The 19,948-nt window shown below is 38.3% G+C and overlaps 1 protein-coding gene across 2 annotated transcripts in view; it reads right to left on the bottom strand.

The window, feature by feature from the left end:
- usp33 (ubiquitin specific peptidase 33) overlaps positions 1–19,460 on the bottom strand; it is a 39,032-nt gene extending 19,572 nt beyond the window's left edge. The window contains exons 1-12 of one of the 2 annotated variants that reach the window (XM_012961073.3): positions 19,351–19,460; positions 13,837–13,948; positions 10,473–10,526; positions 10,321–10,383; positions 7,384–7,518; positions 6,332–6,434; positions 5,104–5,173; positions 4,895–5,008; positions 3,832–3,910; positions 1,799–2,213; positions 1,557–1,685; positions 599–711 (exon numbers count right to left, since the gene is read on the bottom strand). In XM_012961073.3, the coding sequence (XP_012816527.1) occupies positions 599–711; positions 1,557–1,685; positions 1,799–2,213; positions 3,832–3,910; positions 4,895–5,008; positions 5,104–5,173; positions 6,332–6,434; positions 7,384–7,518; positions 10,321–10,383; positions 10,473–10,526; positions 13,837–13,917 (1,356 nt within the window). In that variant the 5' untranslated portion in view covers positions 13,918–13,948; positions 19,351–19,460. 2 annotated transcript variants of the gene reach the window in all.
- Positions 19,461–19,948: the final 488 nt, after the last annotated feature.

Below are 19,948 nucleotides of genomic sequence, written 5' to 3'. Positions count from 1 at the left end.
AGGGCGAGGGCACACTGGGAGTGCGGTCCGCTACTCTCTACCAGCATTTTGTGGGCAAGTTGAGAAAAGTGGATCCACTCCTATACACTCCTGTGTGTAGCTGCACTCAGGCAGATGCTGTGCCTGTCATTACATGTCAGTGTATTATTGTAAAGTGCTGCATAACTTACACAGATCATTTTGAGGATGACATGGAGAGAGGCTGAATATATTATAATAAACAAGTAATACATTATTAATAACATTAGTTAAAATTAAATTACTTTATAATATACATTCTAGGTTGCTGGAATCATTCCCCCAGGCAACAGACAGAATTTACATTTTAGTGGGCACAGCCTCAGCACAGTTAAAAAAAATTAAAAACTGAAGCACAAAAAACAAATTGAAGAACAATTTCAATCTAATGTATTTTGTGTAAACTTGCCCTGTAAGTATTATGAAGTAAAATACATAAATTATTCTAAGGTTCACAAGATGCTATGGTTATCCAATGATTGTTGTATTGCCATCATCTATTCGTGAACATCAAAGAAGATTGTCATTTTAACCAATTAGATTACAAGTAACCCCACTGTGTTAGATAAGGAAAACTTACTCTGTCACATGTTAAGCACTGAACGGAGCTCACTATTGTGCCATCAAAAATGTCTGCTATTACACTGTGATATTTCTTCTGCTTTCTCTTTTTGGCAGGGCACAAGCCTGGAACTAGAACAGAAAAACAAAATAAATTATGATAAAGTAGGAGAATGAAAATATATTAAAATAGATAAGCGTATAGAATCTTTAGATCCTTTAGAAAGAAGCTTAGGCTTGCAGTGTCGCATCCCACAGTCAGCAGCCATAACCCATCAAACATACCCTCCTGTCCAACATTATTTTAAGTTTCCTTCATAGCAACCCTCCCGCATTTCTTGAATTCATTATGCATGCTCGTTTGTATTCTGCACTTTAAAGCAGCATGTATTAAAAATGTTTTTGCTCTGGAAAAACAGAATAAGGAGGGCTCTCTTTAAAGGGTAGTTCACTTTTAATGTGATATAGACAGCGATATTTTGAGACAGTTTGCAACTCCATTTCCTTAATGTTTATGTTTTCCAGTTATTTAGCTTTCGGTTTAGCACCTCTCCAGTTTGTTATTTCAGCAGCCATTGGTAGCTAGGGTCTTATTTTCAAGTGGTTTGAATAAGAGACTGTAATAAGTATAGTAGAGGGACTGAATAAGTAAATAAGTAGCAACAGAATTGTAGCCTTACAGAGCAATAACTTTTGCCTGCTATGGTCAGTGTCCCCCCATTTGAAAGCTGTAAAGAGGTAGAAGAGGAAGGCAAATAACTATAAAAAAAAAAAATACAGAATAAATAATAAAGACAAGTTGCAAAACTGCTAGGAATAGGTCATTCTATTACTAGCTGAGCTCTTTAAAAATATTTATACTTATACCTAAGATTTGGCACCGCCATTTATTTAGCCTTTCCGTCTCTTTTAATAAGTCAATAACTAATTTGTAAATTCATATACACTGTACTATTTTTTCCTCAGGTTTGTAATACCTTTTTTGTGACCTGTCCAAACAGCGCCAGGTTTTGGTGGACTACTTGACAAGTGTGTAGTTGCTCCTTCATTTAGCAAGGGAGTCTGTGAAGTAGGCAGGTCATTCATGTTAACTTCAGCAGTAAAATCTGCAAACCAAGAAATATAAACAGTTGCAATCAGTTTGCAGTCAGTGCCACCTTCCACCTTATTTTTTTTTTTTAGAAAACACTTATGTATCTTCAGAAGCTCTTCTATTCACCTGCAGCTTTGCTTTGGATCTGCACTTTCACAGTTTCTTGCTTGAGACATTCACTTTCTTCTATTGTGCTCTGAATGTTTTTTTCAAAATCCTGCAAGAAGTGGTTTTGGTTAAGGTTATTAGAAAACTTTTTCTCCTTTTGCCAGGTTTTGCAACTTTCTACATCCTTCTGATCCTCATGAATTAACATAGTTGACTCAGTAAGTTCCTCCGATAACTTTCGACTTTCACTTTCTGCATGATCACTGCTAGAACCTGAATCGCAAGAATGAAAATCATTGTCTGACTGGCTTTTGTCCTCATCCAAATTCTCTTCAACAATACCAGTCTGGGCATCCTCTTCCACCTCTACAATCTGTTCCTTAAGTTCCTCATGTAAAACATCCATTAAACAGCGAAGGAATTCTTGAGCATCCTAATAAAAAATTAGAATGTTTTACAATGAAATTTACATTCATGGAACACTTAAGAAGAAACATTTCCAGTTTCCAAGTGAAGAATAAACATTATTTACAGCGGCTGTAAATAAAAACTGTATTATGCCAGTATTCAGCACAGCCTGTAAGATTTTTTTTATAGGTGCATGCAGGGTTGCCGACAGAAATCACAGGCCCCGTACAACAAAATAATCCCCTCACCCCAAGAGCCTAGTGGTTAAAATCCATCCTGTTTTTCTAAACAACATGATGCTTTACCTGCAATTCCCCCTTCACTCTACTAGCTCTGATTTCTAATTGCACAAATCTTTAGACTGTGCTTGCAGCATTACCATCATCCATCCCAAGTTCGGGGTGGCAGGAAAGCGGCATGCAGGTTGTTTCTAACCGAGGTTAGCTTTAGTGAGACGCAAAGACATAAAATAACCGCGCCTATCGTTTCACTGCTGCCCAGCCTGCAGCTGCCTTAGGATTTGTACAATCCATAACCACAGCTAATGGAGTAAAGGGTGGAAATCACAAGCAAGGGATTGCATTTTTTTTATTAAAACAGTATTCTTTTTTAAATAAACGTATATTAGACATAGTTTTCTTTTTAATGGAGAACCTTATGCTTAGTTTTTGATTTTTCCTTTAAATAATTTGCTGTAACTCCCACTCTCTCATAACTTAAGGGGGGCCCTGCTGTGCTGCACTTGGATTAGCCAGGACACCTGCTGTCAGTAATGTGCAGAATTGGGTAGGGAGTAGAGATGTACAGGTCAAGATTTTCTCGACCTGCACCGGACCCTAACCCGCCCGCTCCCAACCAAACCCTGGCTTCCTTCCTTTATTTATAGACCCGCGCCCGCCCCGCAATATTGTTACAAAAGGGATGGGGCTTCAGGGTGCGCACCTAAAAAAAAGAGAAGCCAGAGAGCCGGTGGCAGTGTAGATGGGTGAAGTGTGAACTTCCCCTCCACTCTATCCAATTTCCATTTGGACAGACTTCACTGACAGACAAGTGTAGAAAATGTTTGTTGGGGGGAAAAAAACACAGACACAGAAGCTTCCACCCTCCCTGCCAAAGTCTGCTATTCACTGAGAGCAGGGGGGCCCGGCTAATTAAAGTGCAGCACAGCCAGACACCCAAAACCCCACTAGGCCTGGAACAACTGTCCCCCCCCCCCATGCCCCCCGATGGTGGTCTTAGGTGCATGCTTTTCACTGGTCAAGTCCAGCGGTCATAGTCACAAACTCCAAAACAGAACAGCACCAGTTGATTTCCATAAAACCGCCTTTATTGACAATCATGGGCACATAACAGCAGTTTGCATAGCAATGTTTGCACACCAATTGGCCCTTTATCAATACTGACTGCCAATATAGGGTGTTGTATAATAATTACATTTAATGCAGTTATATGTCAAGTTACTGTATGGCACAGTTTGCTTTGGGTCTGCATTAGCATCTGCCATTCAGTTGTAGAGAACTACTGGTGTTCCTAAGAGTAGATGCCTGTAAAAAAACCACGCAGCTATATAAATCACTGCTTCTACTTCATAATAAAGCAAAAACGTAACAGAACTGGATAATCAGGGGAAAAAAAGCCTGTACCTGCTGTGAGTAGCCCCGAAATGTAGGATTTACAGACTTAATTCCCTGAAACAAATTTGTCGGAATAACAAAGCCTGGCCTGTAAAATAAGAATAAACAATGCAGCTTAAATACAAAAGAAACAATGCATCGTGATCATGGGAAATTCAGGTGATAGTCGATCGGAAAAATGGGTCCACCAAGGTGGAAACTGCTAAGGCAAAAAAAAAAAAAAAAAAACACATAGAATTACCCCACTTGCCAATGCCCTAAGGGCTATAGTACATGGGAACTTATCACACTCACTTAACAGTAAACATTGTTACAGGCTGCTTCCCACTAATGGATATGAAAGGTTCCAAAAGTTGCCCACAGCTAACCAAATGGTAAGTGAAATGCTGAAATTGCTGCCACTTTAATCATTGCTTCTAAGAAGTGTCAAACATAAAACCCATTGTAGATCATTGCACTGTAGACTGAAAATAATTCTCTTTATTTCTATTTGTATAATTTTAGATTAACTGTTTAAATAGTAAACAGAAAGTAAGTTTTAAAAAACAAAAGCAGCAAGGTAAACTTACAGTATAACACTGAGGAAAAGAAAAATTTAGACAGAAAAGCCATAATTACAAAAAAAACATATCACTTCATGCAGATTATTTTACTTGAAAAGGCTATTCTAAACTCTAGATATAAAGAACATAATTTTGTAACATTAACAAGCATCAGAACAACCCCTGCATCCCTGAATTAAACACTTTATGGTCAAATTTGCAGTGTAAAAAAAGTATGTAATTGTAAATCTAACAAGATGCAGAACTGAGCAACTGTTCACTCATGTATTATATCATCAGATGCATGTTAATATGCAAGTAAATAACTAGCAAACCTTAGATCATTTTTTACACTATCCTAATACCGTGTACCAATCCATTCAATTCTTATGGAGCTTTGTCTAGGTTGGACAGGGTTAAAATCACCCTGTTTGTTCAGGAGCCAAATCCAGTGCAACAATCCACAGTAAAATAAATTCCAATATATTCCAAAATTCCAAGACATGCACTTGAGCAGTTTCATATCATACCTGTTTTTATGCCATATATCGGACATCAGTTTCTGGTAACTTTTACATAATGCCGGTTTTTTATCTGTGCGAGCCAGTCCTCCACAGTCAAGGAAATAATGTGTAAGAGGAGGGCTGTCAATAGAAAAAAAACAAATTTAATTCTGTTAATTCTCTGTTTCCATCAAATACACTGCACGGTCACCAAGAGCAAGATAGAGATTTCTTACCAGTTGGACAATGCCTGTAAAGCTGCATTCATATAACAAGTGTTTCCAATGTTTTTTAATCCAGTTAGACCTGTCAAGAAATAATTTTGAATAGACAATCTAGCAGCTTTAAGATTTATTCAAATTTATCATACACAGTTACAAAAGTGAAAGGACTGTTCATTGTAAGGTGGTGGTAGATCAAGGATTGAATCTGTATTCATTGCTATTGTAAGCCTTTGGCATTCTTGTAAAGTAGGCTTTCCCTCTTAAAGGAGAAGGAAAGGTAAAACTAAGTAATCTTTATCAGAAAGGCCTATGTAAATACAGCCATAAGCACTCACAGAAAAGCTGCACTGAGTCCTCTATCAAAAAAAACACAGGATTTCTTGTGTCCTTTTTTGTAAACATGTTGTTCGGGTGTCTGACTTTCTCTCTCAGGAGAGAGGAGAGCTGCAGACTCTAGCCCAGGGAATGAAGGATTTTTCTGCTCCCCATCCCACAAGAATGCTAAAAACTCCCTCTCTGTCTTAAACAAACTGAGGGAGCTTCTAGGGCTCTTTTAATCAGGTATGGTATGCAGAATAAATATAGTGTTCTAGGTGGCACTAATATGGCAAATCTATTGGCAGTATATGCCAAAATGACTTTCCTTCTCCTTTAAGGTGTTTGTTCACAAGTCTCTAGAAAGCATTATGTGGTTATACATGTAGATTGTAGCTGTTTAGATCTGATCTAGGCATGTAGCTTTGCAAAGCTGTGGTTACCATACTCATGGTTTCTGTGTGCAAATCACATACGGAATATTATGTTGTGTTTAGTTTGGGATCTTTTTTGCACAGTTTGTTGAACTAAAGCCTAAAAAAAGAAGCGTTTCTCAGGTTGATAATACTTGCGCTGGGTAAAGTATACTGAGGTGCACCTTTGACCAAAGTTGTAATGAGTCCAAATTTAGCTCTCTGCAAAAAGTCTTCTTTACTGACCTCTTTCAGTGCAGTTACAGAGGCTGTATTTATGGGCAACACTTATTTCAGTTGTTGTCACTGGATTTGTGCATAGTAAAGGCTTTTTTCTTTTCTTGTCAAGTGGTAGATATCATTGGTGCTAAACATATGAATCCAATAACCACTGGAATTTGTTTTGCTTTACCACCAGCAAAATAGTATGTGCCATTACCCTAAGGCAGATTGGTTAAAAACAACCTACAAGGGGAACAGCTTTAAACTGGCAATAATTAAAATAATTATACCTCTTGTTTTCAGTTCATCTTCCTCTTCCAGCTCAATATCTAGGTTCTCAGACACAACTGCTGCAGGAATCTTTAAGGTAAGGCTTGAAGACATTTTAGATTCCTTTGTGCAAAAGAGAAAAATTATAATTCAATTTCCTAATACACAAATTAAGGAAAAGACAGACTTGGTTTTAAACAAAAAGCAAAACAGTTAAAGGAAATCTGTACACAGGTCTCAAAAATATACCAAACAAAAACAGCCCACATTTGAAACAGTTTTATATAAATAAAAAGAAAAATATATTTTTTTCAAACGTTATGTGCCATTGTTGAAACACTGCCACTGGGGATGGGGAAAGAAATGTTATTGGTTGTCGTTAAAAAAAAGGTATAGGACCTATTTAATAACATGTTCAAAAAAACAAAAAAAAAGTACTGATAATCTAAGCTCTAATACAGAAAAAATGAGGTGGTCTGCTCTGTTTACACTTGTCCTCCAGCATATAACTTCTAATCCTGTAAGGGCGAAAGCACATACGGCAATTAGTAGGTGCAACAACTAAGCTGAGCAGCGCAAATGACATGCAATAGAAATCTACAGTGGGTAAGGCGTTGTGACCGTTTTTTCTAGAAAAAAAAAAGTTGATGCGATTAATCATCCGTGTGCCTTCGCCCAATACTTAGCAACCTACCTTGCCTGCACCTGGAACCATTGTGTCGGCCCAGGTATAATGGTTCCAGGTGCAGGCAAGATAGGAGGCTAAAGCCAGCACAGTGGCTGATTTTAAGCCTGCTTTCTTCCACAGGCCTAGAAATAGCCATGTGTGACTTCAGCCTTAGCTTCAAACACTGAGGTGTTGGAAATAATGCCATGGTGAGTCACTAACTGACAAAACTCAGTAACATAGAGCTGGGAGAAGGTAGGGGGTGACTTATGGAACAGGAGGTTAGCACTGGGTAGGATTTTGTTTGGCACAGCGACACGTTTCAGCTAAGCTCTGGAAGGTTTTGCTACCCTTACCTCAAACTTCCCGATACTTCTAAAAATGCCACCCATATGAGTTCCCTACCTGGGTATGACTATCCTGAAGTTTTGCTGAAGTAGGCTGAGTGGATAACTTCCGATCCAGAAAGACTTCTTTACTGCATGTGTAGCACCAAACACGCAAAGTGGTAAGATTCACAGTGAGACAGTGCTTGGTGTCCTATAATAGTAAATTAAAAAAAAAAAAAAGTTCTGCATTTCAAATCACTTATCTGTGACTTTAACTTTTAACTATAGTTACTGAAAATGTTAGAGAATTCCAAGTTCCAGACAGCATAAAAACACATGAACATAGGTGTACATTAGCCTTTTAAAACATGCTGCTCATTGTAAGGTGCCCCAGTTTCTACAGTGCCATCACCACTGTAACATTACATATAAGTCAAACAAGTAAAAGAAACAGTTTTTTTGGCACACCTGTCAAGTTTTAAAATATAACTTTTAATTTTATTTACAACTAAAATAGTTTTTAAAAATGGTAAAGCGAAAAAAAGAAAAGGAAGGAAAGATAAAATATATAGTCACACACCCCAGATCTATCCACCGTATTAGGCTTAAATGCCTTTCCAAGGTTGGTAACTATGTTATCACTTTGTTAGTATAGTTATCGAATGTTTCAACAACAATTTGCAAGTAACCTTTGTAGCGATTATTTGGAAGTTTTTAATTATTTCCAAAAGTTACAATTTGTATCTTAAGGAATATTCCTTTCAAATAGGAACAGCAGTTTTGAGGTAAGTATTGTTATCGGCCGTCTGTGATTGAATTCACTCTTAAATAGATAGATAAATAAAAGTATGTATCATTCACATCTGTCTCGATTTTGCTTATGGTTCTTATTATTTAGTCAGTCTCACTGTTTATATTTGGTGTATTCCGACATCTTAATCAATCCAGTTATTATTTTTTAATATGGACCCCAATTCCATTTCAAATCATTCAGCACAGGTAAGTTTTCATCTAACACTAACTTGGCGGTGTCCCCCGCCATAATAATTGCATACGGTTATTATTGTATGTCAGTGTGATTTCGCTTTTTAGGAACCTTTATACTGGCGACTTAAGGTAAGTATTTAACAACGTATTCGTCCACCAGTGGGACGCTTAATATGACGCTTACAAAGTTGCCTACTGAAAAGACTCCTAAATTTTCAACTGGATACGTATATTGCACTGAACTTCATGGCATATCGGGTCAATTCCCGTAATTAACCTGGCGTTTATAGCTTATTGTATAACACGTATACCTTCGTTCCCTTCAATAGGGATATATGTATGTTACCCCACACCGAGAATTAACTTAATTGTTCGTACTCATATCATTGCACTGAGGTGATTATCCGGCGGGTCTTGGTTAACGCCCTAGGATAAATAATGTTTCGGTCATTGTCAATCAAAAACTATTGTATCTACAACTCACGGATTACATAAGAGTTTGCCAATCATTGAATCTACATTTGTAAGAATCAGACTCCCCTCGTAGTTTCTTATCACAGATTACCACGGGATCTTACATCACCTTAGTTAGTATTTTAACATTAAATTAGGTATCGGCGCTGCCAAGTCAGTTATTTTGTTTCAAACAATATAACAAAGTTCCTACGCTGGGAATTATTCGGGTAAGTCTCCCGCTGTGATTCTAGTTATAGTTCATTACCATCGTACTGCGATTGAATCTCAGAGTTGTATAGTGGATTACATTACCCCGCCAGAGAGTATTCAAAAAAACCTTACGGTGCCCGTATCCCTGTGCTTACAACCGCAGTATTACCTCAGCACAGGGAATCCCGGGCTGCTAATTTAATCGATCTTAGCCGCCCTTAATTGATATCCCGACTACATGTGCAAACAAGAGAAGGCCTGCGCCCACTGCCCCAATTCAACACCTCGGCGACTGGTAAATACAGCTCTAACTTGTTTACTTCGGACACCAAAAAAGGGGAAGAAAGCCTGTGCCTACCACTTCAGATTTTTTTACCTCAGCAACAGGCTTTCACAACCAACAATTATTCATTGCGATCGCCACTAATCAACAATAGCAGGCATTGGTACCGATTGGCATCCACACTGTCAGCACCACAACTTCAAACATAGAAGGGAACCTGTGCCTACTACATTAAACTCTATACCTCGGCAACAGGTTACCATAATCCACATAATCATTGTTCACAACGGTCGCCTATACCTCATCTTCCAATTCTGCTAACCCCCAATTAGGGTACTAGGTCTAAATTATCCAAATATATTATATACGCTACAAGATCCGCTGTGCCTACTACTCAGAAGGTTATTACCTCGGCACAGAGGATCATAGATCTAGGGTGTGAAACGCCGACGCGCGTTTCGCTACTGCTTTTTCAAGGCGGGTTGTAACTTTTGGAAATAATAAAAAACTTCCAAATAATCGCTACAAAGGTTACTTGCAAATTGTTGTTGAAACATTCGATAACTATACTAACAAAGTGATAACATAGTTACCAACCTTGGAAAGGCATTTAAGCCTAATACGGTGGATAGATCTGGGGTGTGTGACTATATATTTTATCTTTCCTTCCTTTTCTTTTTTTCGCTTTACCATTTTTAAAAACTATTTTAGTTGTAAATAAAATTAAAAGTTATATTTTAAAACTTGACAGGTGTGCCAAAAAAACTGTGTTTCTTTTACTTGTTTGACTTATACCTAATATTACACATTGTGCACCCTGGAACATAAATCACTGTAGTGCGAGGTTCCTCTACCAATAGATATACACTGTAACATTACAGGCACTGACAGTGAACCAGCAGCAAGAGAATGCACAAGTCTAGAATACACTTCTAAAGCTAAATGTACCAATTCCTAAACACTCTATAAAGAAACTAACGTCTTGATTTGAAAATAGAACATGTAGAGAGAAAGAAGCACAGCTGACAGGGCAACTTATTGGTTTAAGAAAAGAAATCTGAAAACATATAATCATACCTGAGAATGCAAAGTACTGTGGTCCACATGGGATTCTCCACAACCAACATAGGAACAGCCATTCTGCCAAATGAAACAAAATACTTTAAGTAAACTGCGTTAATATTTATAATAACCTATAGTAATAATTAAACCGATAACAAATATTTTACCTCTAGACAAGCCCAAAGATTTGGTCCTCTGACTCTGCAGTCCTGGCAGCTTCCCTGTAAAGACCATGAAGTAACACTAAATGTTACAGAAGCCGGCGATTCTGAAATTTAACCTTTATAATTATAAGATGGAAGGACAAGCTGTGCTCTAGGCCCAGATTCACAAGAAATTGCAGAGTTGCATATTCCTGCTTCTCTAATTGCAGATAAAAATATTAGTGTTGATAAAAGATTAAATGTGAAGCCACCAACTTTATTGGTTATATACACTTTAAACTTTATTTATAAAGCGCTGTACAATCTTACAAAATACAAAATTACACACAGTGAGGACAAGTGTTATAATAAATTTATATAAATGCACAGGGAGTAAGTGCCATGTGGTATGAGACAAAGTAGGAAGGAAGTCAGTGCTGTCCAACTTCTACGGTGCCGAGGGCCAGAATTTCTCTAGCATACATGGTGGAGGGCCACTAATGGAAGCCAGTTTTGACCACTCCCCTTTTTGAAACCACACCCACTTCAAACCACACCTATTTTATCACAATGGTGGTAGCACAGCAAAATCCCAAATGCTTGGTCCTTACTGTGGGGATATCAACCATCATTCATATGTGAAAGAATTATGTCATATTAAGATATACCCTTAAATTCCATATGCCTCCTCCTCCCCTGTGGATAGCAGAGCAACCCCCAGTACATAATTACACACCTTAGGGACCATTTAATGGCTATTTCCACCTGCTAACAAACTCCCACAACAAACCCCTGCCAGGTTCACCTCCCACAAGCAGCATAGGGTAAGCAGAGTATGGCACACACAGGCAGCACTCTGCCTGTCCTATGCTGTCTGTGTGTGCCATACTCTGCCTGTCCTACCCTGCCTGTGTGTGCCATACTCTGCCTTCTCTATGCTGCCTCTGTGTGCCATACTCTGCCTGCCCTACCCTGCCTGTGTGTGCCATACTCTACCTGCCCTACCCTTCCTGTGTGTGCCATACCCTCCCTGACCTATGCTGCCTGTGTGTGCCATACTCTACCTGCCCTATGCTGGCTGTATGTGCCATACTCTGCCTACAGTACCTATGTCTGAGGTGTGAAGAAGTGAACAATGGGAGTGATTACAGTCTGAGGTGTTAACACTGCAGGGGGTGAACAATGCAGGGATTAAAAGGTGTGAAAAACACAGGGGATTACATTTTTAAACAATACAGAGGGATTACAGCCTGAATCTGAGGTGAGAACCATGCAGGGGGCCAGTTAATCTCAGTACTGATACCATTTAATGCTTACTCAAAGGTAGGCCATCAAAGCAGCCAGACAGGTGGGGGGCCACACAGAGGGGGGCCGCCGGTTGGACAGCACTGTTCTAAGTGGTTGGGTAACAAACAAGCACAAATTGGAAGGTAAAAGTGCACCAGGTATGGACATTTGCCCTTAAGAGCAGGACTAGGTAAAATAGTGTTTTAGTGCTCCAGAAGGTAACAGCTAAGCTTTTTCTTAAAGAGAGTGGGTGAGTGTTCCCTAGGTAGGGATTCAGGGATAGAGTTCCAGAGGTAAAGAGCAGCAAGATAGAAAGGTTTAAGACGAGAGAGTATAGTGGGTGTGGATGGTGTAAAAAGGCGAGGGCTCTGAGAGGAGCGGAGGAGATTACCAGGAATGTGCAGGGAGACCAGTGAAGAAATGTAGTGAGGAGCAGAGGAGTGAAGGGCTTTGAATGTTAGCAGAAGGATTTTGTAAGCTATCCTTTGCTTAACAGGCAACCATGCAAAAGAGTTTAAGTGAGGCTGAACAGGTTTCCTCTTTAGAGTGAGCAGGAGGATCCTGGCAGCAGAGTTTAAGACTGATTAAGATTGCAGGGGACAGAGGTAGGAGTCTGGGAGGCCAGTTAGACCTTGTGCCTTCCCTAGGTTTCAACAGTTGACGCTCACTAAATACTTTCACTGGTCTATAGAGTGCTCTTGTATGTTATTTGTGCATTATTGTTCATGCCCATTTTTTAGAGGTCAGATTGTCCAAGCCAAGATAAGGACCATCCAGCTTGTTTTCACCACACAGTTCCAAAGCCAGCATCCGTGATGGTATGGGGGTGCATTAGTAACGTAACCACAAATCAGAGCCCGCACACAGGAGCCATTCAACATAGGAGCCCTGGTGGTTTATTGTGTAAAGCGGAATACACAATGTTTTGGGTATGTATGTGCCTATGGTTAGGTGGGTGATGAAAAAACTTTTTTTAACCACAATATGCTGTAAGTGTTCGCATCCATCTGCATGATGGCATACTTGGGGGATTTTTAGTGATTACAATGAGAAGTTATCTGGGAAAATTTTATTGCCAAAAAGGATATTCTCTGAAACAGAGTTGGCAGCTAAAATATAAATAAAATAAACCACAACTCGCACACCACAATTTTCACATACGGTGATCAGAAACCATAAGAATTAAAAAAAAAACAAATAAAACTTTGCAAGCTATTGGGTTTATTCAACATTTAAATGATTTTTGTCAGACTTAAGGTATGCTGATCCAAATGACAGATCCTATACCTGTATAGTAATTTACAGTACAGTACATTGGGAATAATAAAGTATTACGTGATCTCTAAAGGAGAAGGAAAGGTAAAAACTAATCAGCTTTATCACAAAGGTCTATGTGAATACAGCCATAAGCACTCACAGAAAAGCTGCACTGAGTCCTCTATCAAAAGAAACACAGGATGTGTAAACATGTTGTTTGGGTGTCTAACTTTCTTTCTCAGAAAAATCCTTTCTTCCCAGGGCCAGAGTGTGCACAGTTCTCTCCTCTCTCCTGCTCCCCCTCCCACAATAATGCTAAGAATTCCATCCCCCCTCCCTTAGGAATGTGTGATCTGAGCTATAAGGGCTAGAGCTGTAGCAGGAAGCTACTTAAAACGGCAGTTGCTGTCTTAAGCAAATGGAGAAAGTTTCTAGAGCTGTTTTATCAGGTATGGCAATGCTTTCTGCAGAATAAATATAGTGTTATAGGTGGCACTAATGTGGCAAATTTATTGACATTAAAATGCTAACAGGACTTTCTTTCTCCTTAAATATGTAACAGCAAATACTAACTAATAAAGGACCATTCATATGTTAGATTGATATTTTCTGTGTAATGTATATGCATGAAGTAATTTTCAGTATGTGCGTTACAAACACTGACCTAATCAGGAAAAGAAAATAGTAATTAGATGTGCTGTACACAGAGTAGCCTAGATACACAGTAAAAAATCTATATCTATGTATAACAAGCCTTTAGTTTAGCTCAGGCACAGCCATAAGATATTCATTATGTAGGGAAAGCTATAATAGGAACCATATATCACATTTTCTTTATACTCACGTGAGATTTCTTAATGAGCTCTTCTTTGGTTACTTCTCCCACTGACTCTAAATGGGGGCAGTCGCACACCAAGGAGGACATTTTAGATTATGGAGCTTCCAATTCTTGCTAACTGCAAAAAGAACAAAGACTGCTGTGTGAATAAAGTAAAGAGGATAAGAGTTTCCTGTGTCTCTTAAAGCATTATTATAACCTGCAAACAAAGGGACATGTAATACCAAATAAGGTAAAAAAACACATTAATGCAAATTAACAAAAAGTAGAGAAACAAAAAGACAAAAGTCGAGTAGAAATTATGCACATTATGTTGTGGGGCTCTATACAAACCACAAGGCGACCACGGCCACTTTAGCAGTGAAGATCTATGTGTCCGAAATGCCCCCAGTAAGCTCTCTATCTTTCTTTCTACAAGGCCAATTAGCAATTATGATTCACATTTCAAGGCAGCTCAGAACCCAGTGCAGTTAGCACCAGAATTTTTATAAATAGCCATGCAGCACCAGATTATATTCAGACAAACCTTATTTTCTACTTAATTATCTGCTAATCGACTAGTCTATCCTTAGCTTGGCAACAGCTGCCCAGAGTACAGTGAGCATGTGAGTATCATTGACATTTCTGACAAGATCCATAACAGTGCACTCCTGTGAAAATTTCAAAGGTGTGGATCATTACTGTTCTAGATATGCTGAAACTTTAGGTTGGTGCAGTATATAAAATATATCATTTTTAGCCAAATTCATGTCAAGGGTTTAGTTCTCCTTTTTGATTTTAGTTCTCCTTTAAATGGTGGTAAACCCCACTGTTCAACACATGTTGATAATATATAGCTATAGCTATATATATATATTTCTATAACTATATCTGCATATAAAATATATATGCATACACAATCTGAATTAAACAGTTCTAAAACATAACAATTTGTTTCATGTTCCTATAATTAGAGGTTGAAATATTTACATAGAATTTGTTATCATAAACCCTGTGCCACAGGGCAGCGTACTGAACTTGTAGTTAGTACTGGATGTGGTGCAGAAAGGACATGACAGACTTGCCCTAAAAGGGAAGTTGTAGTAGCAGGGATGAATGGCTGGGTTGCTGGCTGTGTGATGCAAATCGATCCTACACTAGTATTCCCAAAAGAACATCTGAGTATATTATATATAACATATATGTGGTTTAATTCCTGTATAAAATAATAATAGCTTATTCTGAAGGCCCCACCAAAATCACAACATATATTTGAAACATATTACATTATGCCTACTTAACGAGCACTAAATTTTCTGGCATGCAAATGAATTAAGGTTACATTTTATTTGTAGGATTATGGAACCCAGGTGTTATGATTGCCACTGTTAAGGAAAAAAAGGTGTCATTAAAACATTAAGGCTAATGTCACACAAAGCGTTTTCTCGGCAAGCCGAAAATGCTGCACAATGGAACTTGATTATCCTACATACACATTTATGAGTATTTCATATTAGAGGAACTCATGCTTCAACAATTTCATTTATATTTCCATAATACATTTTCCTGAAATAAGCAGCCAACTGTCATAGCACATTAAGAATTTTTTTTTACATAATGGAAAAATCCATTTCAAGTTATATGTAAATGTATCCCATTCTGCTCACTAGTTCTGACTCTTGATACTATGTCACAAAAAATTAGTTCTCTTTCAGATCTGTAAATCAGCTGACTTTATCTACATTTTTTCAGAAGTACCAAAAGAAGTATAGAGAACTTAAAGGAGAACGAAAGTCAAATTCTATAAAGCACACTCTTCAATAGTTCTACTATTGTTAAGTAAAACGCTTATATTATTATTATATTATATTTTTGGCTCGCCTAATGAAAGATTTACAGAGTTATACTTACAGCATACTTTCTCTTCATTTTAGTGAACGGCACACCATCTTGGAAAAGGGACGCCCACTTCCTATCCCTGACCGCTCTGTACTGCGTATGCGCTTCATTCCCTCCCCCCTGAGCCTAGGCGCACGTCTGTCCTTGCTCCCATTTTAATATATTCAAGCAGTGTAGTGTCACACCCCGCACGGCACTCCCTATAAGCAGTTAAGCTTCTCATTGGCTGGGGGTGTGTGTAGAGAGCGTTACCAAGACGCACATGTTAATAGTGCAGGGAGCGCGCATAGCCAAAGCAGGGAAGGGGATCACATTACACACATGCAAACGAGAACAGAATAGAAGATATTGCGACTTAAGGCTGCCGCTGGCAGCCCACAGGAAGAGGGGAGAGATTTCAGTGACGTCACTGGAGTCTTTAGACTGCCAGCGCCATATCAGACACAAGAAAGCAGAGATCTGGGAATTAAGATAGATAGTGAGTACTTTACACCAATGCCTCTAGACTTGGTTTTAATTTATAAGAACCTTTCCTTATTCTTTAAACAGTCAGATAGATATGGCTTTAACTGCAATTATATTTACTGGTTTTGTTTTGTTCCCCATTTAAAATGACCACATAGATGAAAACAGGGTCCCTCTTTGGCATCATGGGCAATTCTCACCCCGGAGCTGCCCTGAGGTGGCTCCTGCAATACCAACCCCCCCATTGTGGCTTTTTGCTGTCACTGGTAATCTCGGGGGCGCTGCCACCTGAGGTGAGTTTCTCAAAACGCCTCATGGCAGCAGCACACATTTGGCAGTGGTAGTGAACATTTATCCCCATGGCTATTAATTAGGAAAATAATTGTGATGCAACATGATCAGATATAAAATTCTTACATATATGTCTACTAAGGTAAGAGCGTAGCAAATCCTAGTTAAAGGAACAGTAACACCAAAAAATGAAAGTGTATAAAAATAATTAATATATTATGTACTATTGCCCTGCACTGGTAAAAGTTGTGTGTTTGCTTCATAAACACTACTACAGTTTATATAAATACCCTGCTGTGTAGCCATGGGGGCAGCCATTGAAATTGAAAAAAGGAGAAAAGGCACAGGTTACTAAGCAGATAACAATAAGTAGCATAGATTCCCATTGTATTCTTCACAGTTATCTGTTATCTTCTTATGTAGCCTGTGCCTTTTCTCCTTTTTTCAATTTAAATGGCTGCCCCCGTGGCTACACAGCAGCTATTTCTATTAACTACAGTAGTCTTTCTGAAGCAAACACACAACTTTTACCAGTGCAGGGCAACAGTACATTATATTTTAATTATTTTAAAACACTTTTATTTTTTAGTGTTACTGTTCCTTTAAAATGCCACAGAATACAAAGGTTGCAGTTTCTCATTAGGATGTACACAGATTATTGATCTCTACTGATTAGGCAATACATGGGACTGCTGCTAACAAAACAAATTATTAATTTAATGGCCAAAAATTTTTTTTTAATTTTAATATTCTCTTTACACGGATATACGGAGAGAGAAATAAGACTTGCATCTAAAAATGTTACATAGAGTTTCAAATTGCTGACCATATATACACTCTAAACTGCTCTTATGTGTGATGCTAGGAGTCTGCTCATCCCAATCAGGGCACCTCTTTTCAAATTATTCTTAAGCATAAAAAAATAATTTATTTATAATACACATATAGATCATTTTTAGCAGCTATGGAAATGTAAAATGTATTAACTAACTACATGGCACACAGATAAGTACACCAAAATCAAATTTTTCCATACAGTCAAAAGGAAACCTGGAACAACCTAATGAATTAGAGATTCTTATGGTAATTGAGTAGAATTCTCTTGATATCTTTGACAAATATGCTGTACTGTTAAAATCCATCCAGGGTGCCACCTGAAGAAGATTGTTTTTTTTCCCACCAAAATGGCGTGGGTTTTTTTCCGGGTAGTCCTGGTGAAATGCGGATGCAAGAAAACCCAACTCTGAATGCTCACGAGTACAAGCAATTAGCAAATGCATTTACGTGCCCTCAAACCTATGTCCCAAGCACGAATCGAACTACTGTTTCTCATGAGTATGAGCCCTTAAACACACGTGTACTATTCTGACAGCAGGCAAATCAATTCCTGATCTATACTTGATCTATGTAGGCACCTAGGCGCAAGGGAATGCAGTCAGGGGTAAACTGCCAAATCAGCTCGTATAAGATGAATACTACTGTTTTTTAGAGCCAGTATGAGCAAAAGAGAAAATAGAAGGGTATGCTGTGAAGCTTAAAGCTGAATATTTTAGGGCACATTAAAGGAAAATACTGCTTTAAATAAAAAATCATGGATTAGTGATATAGTTTACCAGGGAAAAATGTGAGAGGAAAGACAGTACAGAAACGCAAGCATCTTAGGATGAAGGTATATCCTGTGCACAACAAATTAAGACAGGAGCCAGATGGACATCTTTCTAGAAACATTTAATTGAAGCGACAGTGCACTTACACAGATTTTCCAGTTACCCCTGGTATATTAGCAATATCAACCCAAACTAACTAGTACTGCATGGAAATGGCCCATGGTAATGAGTATGGTAATGCAGGTGAAGCGTTAATAAACACAATGTTAACTTGAATTACTGTTTAAATAAATACATACATATCAGCTGTGGGCATGCAGACATTTACATTTCTAAATAAATATAAACACCTCAATGGTGCAATATCCAGTGAATTCAAAGATTTCTTTCAGTATGCCTGTATACACTGGCACTTATATTGTAGTGTCACCCACTACTGACCTACAGCACTTATATTTGCCTATTTGTGTCTGTAAGTTACCCTCCCATATAGATTGTAAGCTCTACGGGGCAGGGACCTCCATCCTCTTGTGTCCTCGACTCTTAACTTATTGCAGCTGTATTTATTGTTATACTTTGTATTTATCTATTATTATCTTATTAACACCCCGTTTGTATTAATGTATTCTACTGTACAGCGCTGCATACAAAAGTAGCGCTTTATAAATATATACATACACGTACATTTACGTATAAATACATCTACCAGCTGCATGTGCATCTAAAACCATACATTGCTACATAATCATGTTAGCTGCACATATAAATCAGCCACATTAGTTACTGTGTCACAATAAACTGTTAATTAAAAGCAAAGCACTAAAAGTTATTGGAAGAGCACGGCAATACAGGTTAAGCGTTGATAAAATCACTAAAGTACACTGCGGCTTAGGAATTCACCAAAGGTTCAATAAATAGATCTACAGTAGGTTTACAGCAGCCCCTCTGCCATTTGCCAGAATATCCAGATTGCCAGTTGTGGCCTGTATACTGGCTACATGTAAACATAAACGTGCAACTCTAAATAATTACATCAGCAATGTGGGCATGACAACAAGTATAGTATAAATATGTGAATCATACCTATATTCAGAAATATACATAAGCCATCTATCAGTTCCATACAAATACGTGTATGCAAATGTGCATTCTACTTCAAATATATATATATTTATATATATATGAGTTAAGTGTAAAAACCCAACTACGTGAATGTATAAACATCAAAAAATAGCATGTATGAATTGTACTGTATGAACAGTTTGACATCGCTACTTACACGCCCCGCAACGCCGTCAATAGCAAGCTCCTTGGCTCCTGTCTTACAGGAAATCTCGGCGTTACAAGTCTCATCACGCGAGACTTGGCGTCACGACTACACGTAAACGCAGCGATGCGTCACATGACGCTTTGAGGTAGTGACGAGCGGGTACCTCAGAGTTAAGATGGGTGTACGCCGCAAACTTGTGCCCGGAAAAAAATTACATCTTTGCTACTGTTAAAGTCTCTTTTCCCGGAAAGAGTTTTTGTGCAGACTAGGTTAAGGTGAAAATAAGTGTTTTTGCGGAAGCCAAGACCAGACTTAGGGAACAAAAAAAAAAGGGGGGAAGGAAAAAAAAATCCTCATAGGTGCCGGCAATGGCAGGTTGAAAAGAGTCAGTCAACAAGGAAGTAATTTTTTTTCTGCTGACAGCTTCTACCTGCACCAGGGAAGAAGTAGTGAAAAAAAAAAAAAAGGTTTTTCAGGTTGCCAACAGTACCTGCAAAAAAGGAAAGTGGATTTTGTGGAAACTAGGCTAGGCTAAATAAAGTAATCTTTATTCTTTTTCAAAGGCCATACTCCGTATGGGAGTTTAAATGCCCGTGCATGCGCGCTT

Source organism: Xenopus tropicalis, chromosome 4 (genome assembly GCF_000004195.4).
Source record: "Xenopus tropicalis strain Nigerian chromosome 4, UCB_Xtro_10.0, whole genome shotgun sequence".
Lineage (NCBI taxonomy): Eukaryota > Metazoa > Chordata > Amphibia > Anura > Pipidae > Xenopus > Xenopus tropicalis.
This window is presented reverse-complemented; position numbering and strand designations above follow the sequence as displayed.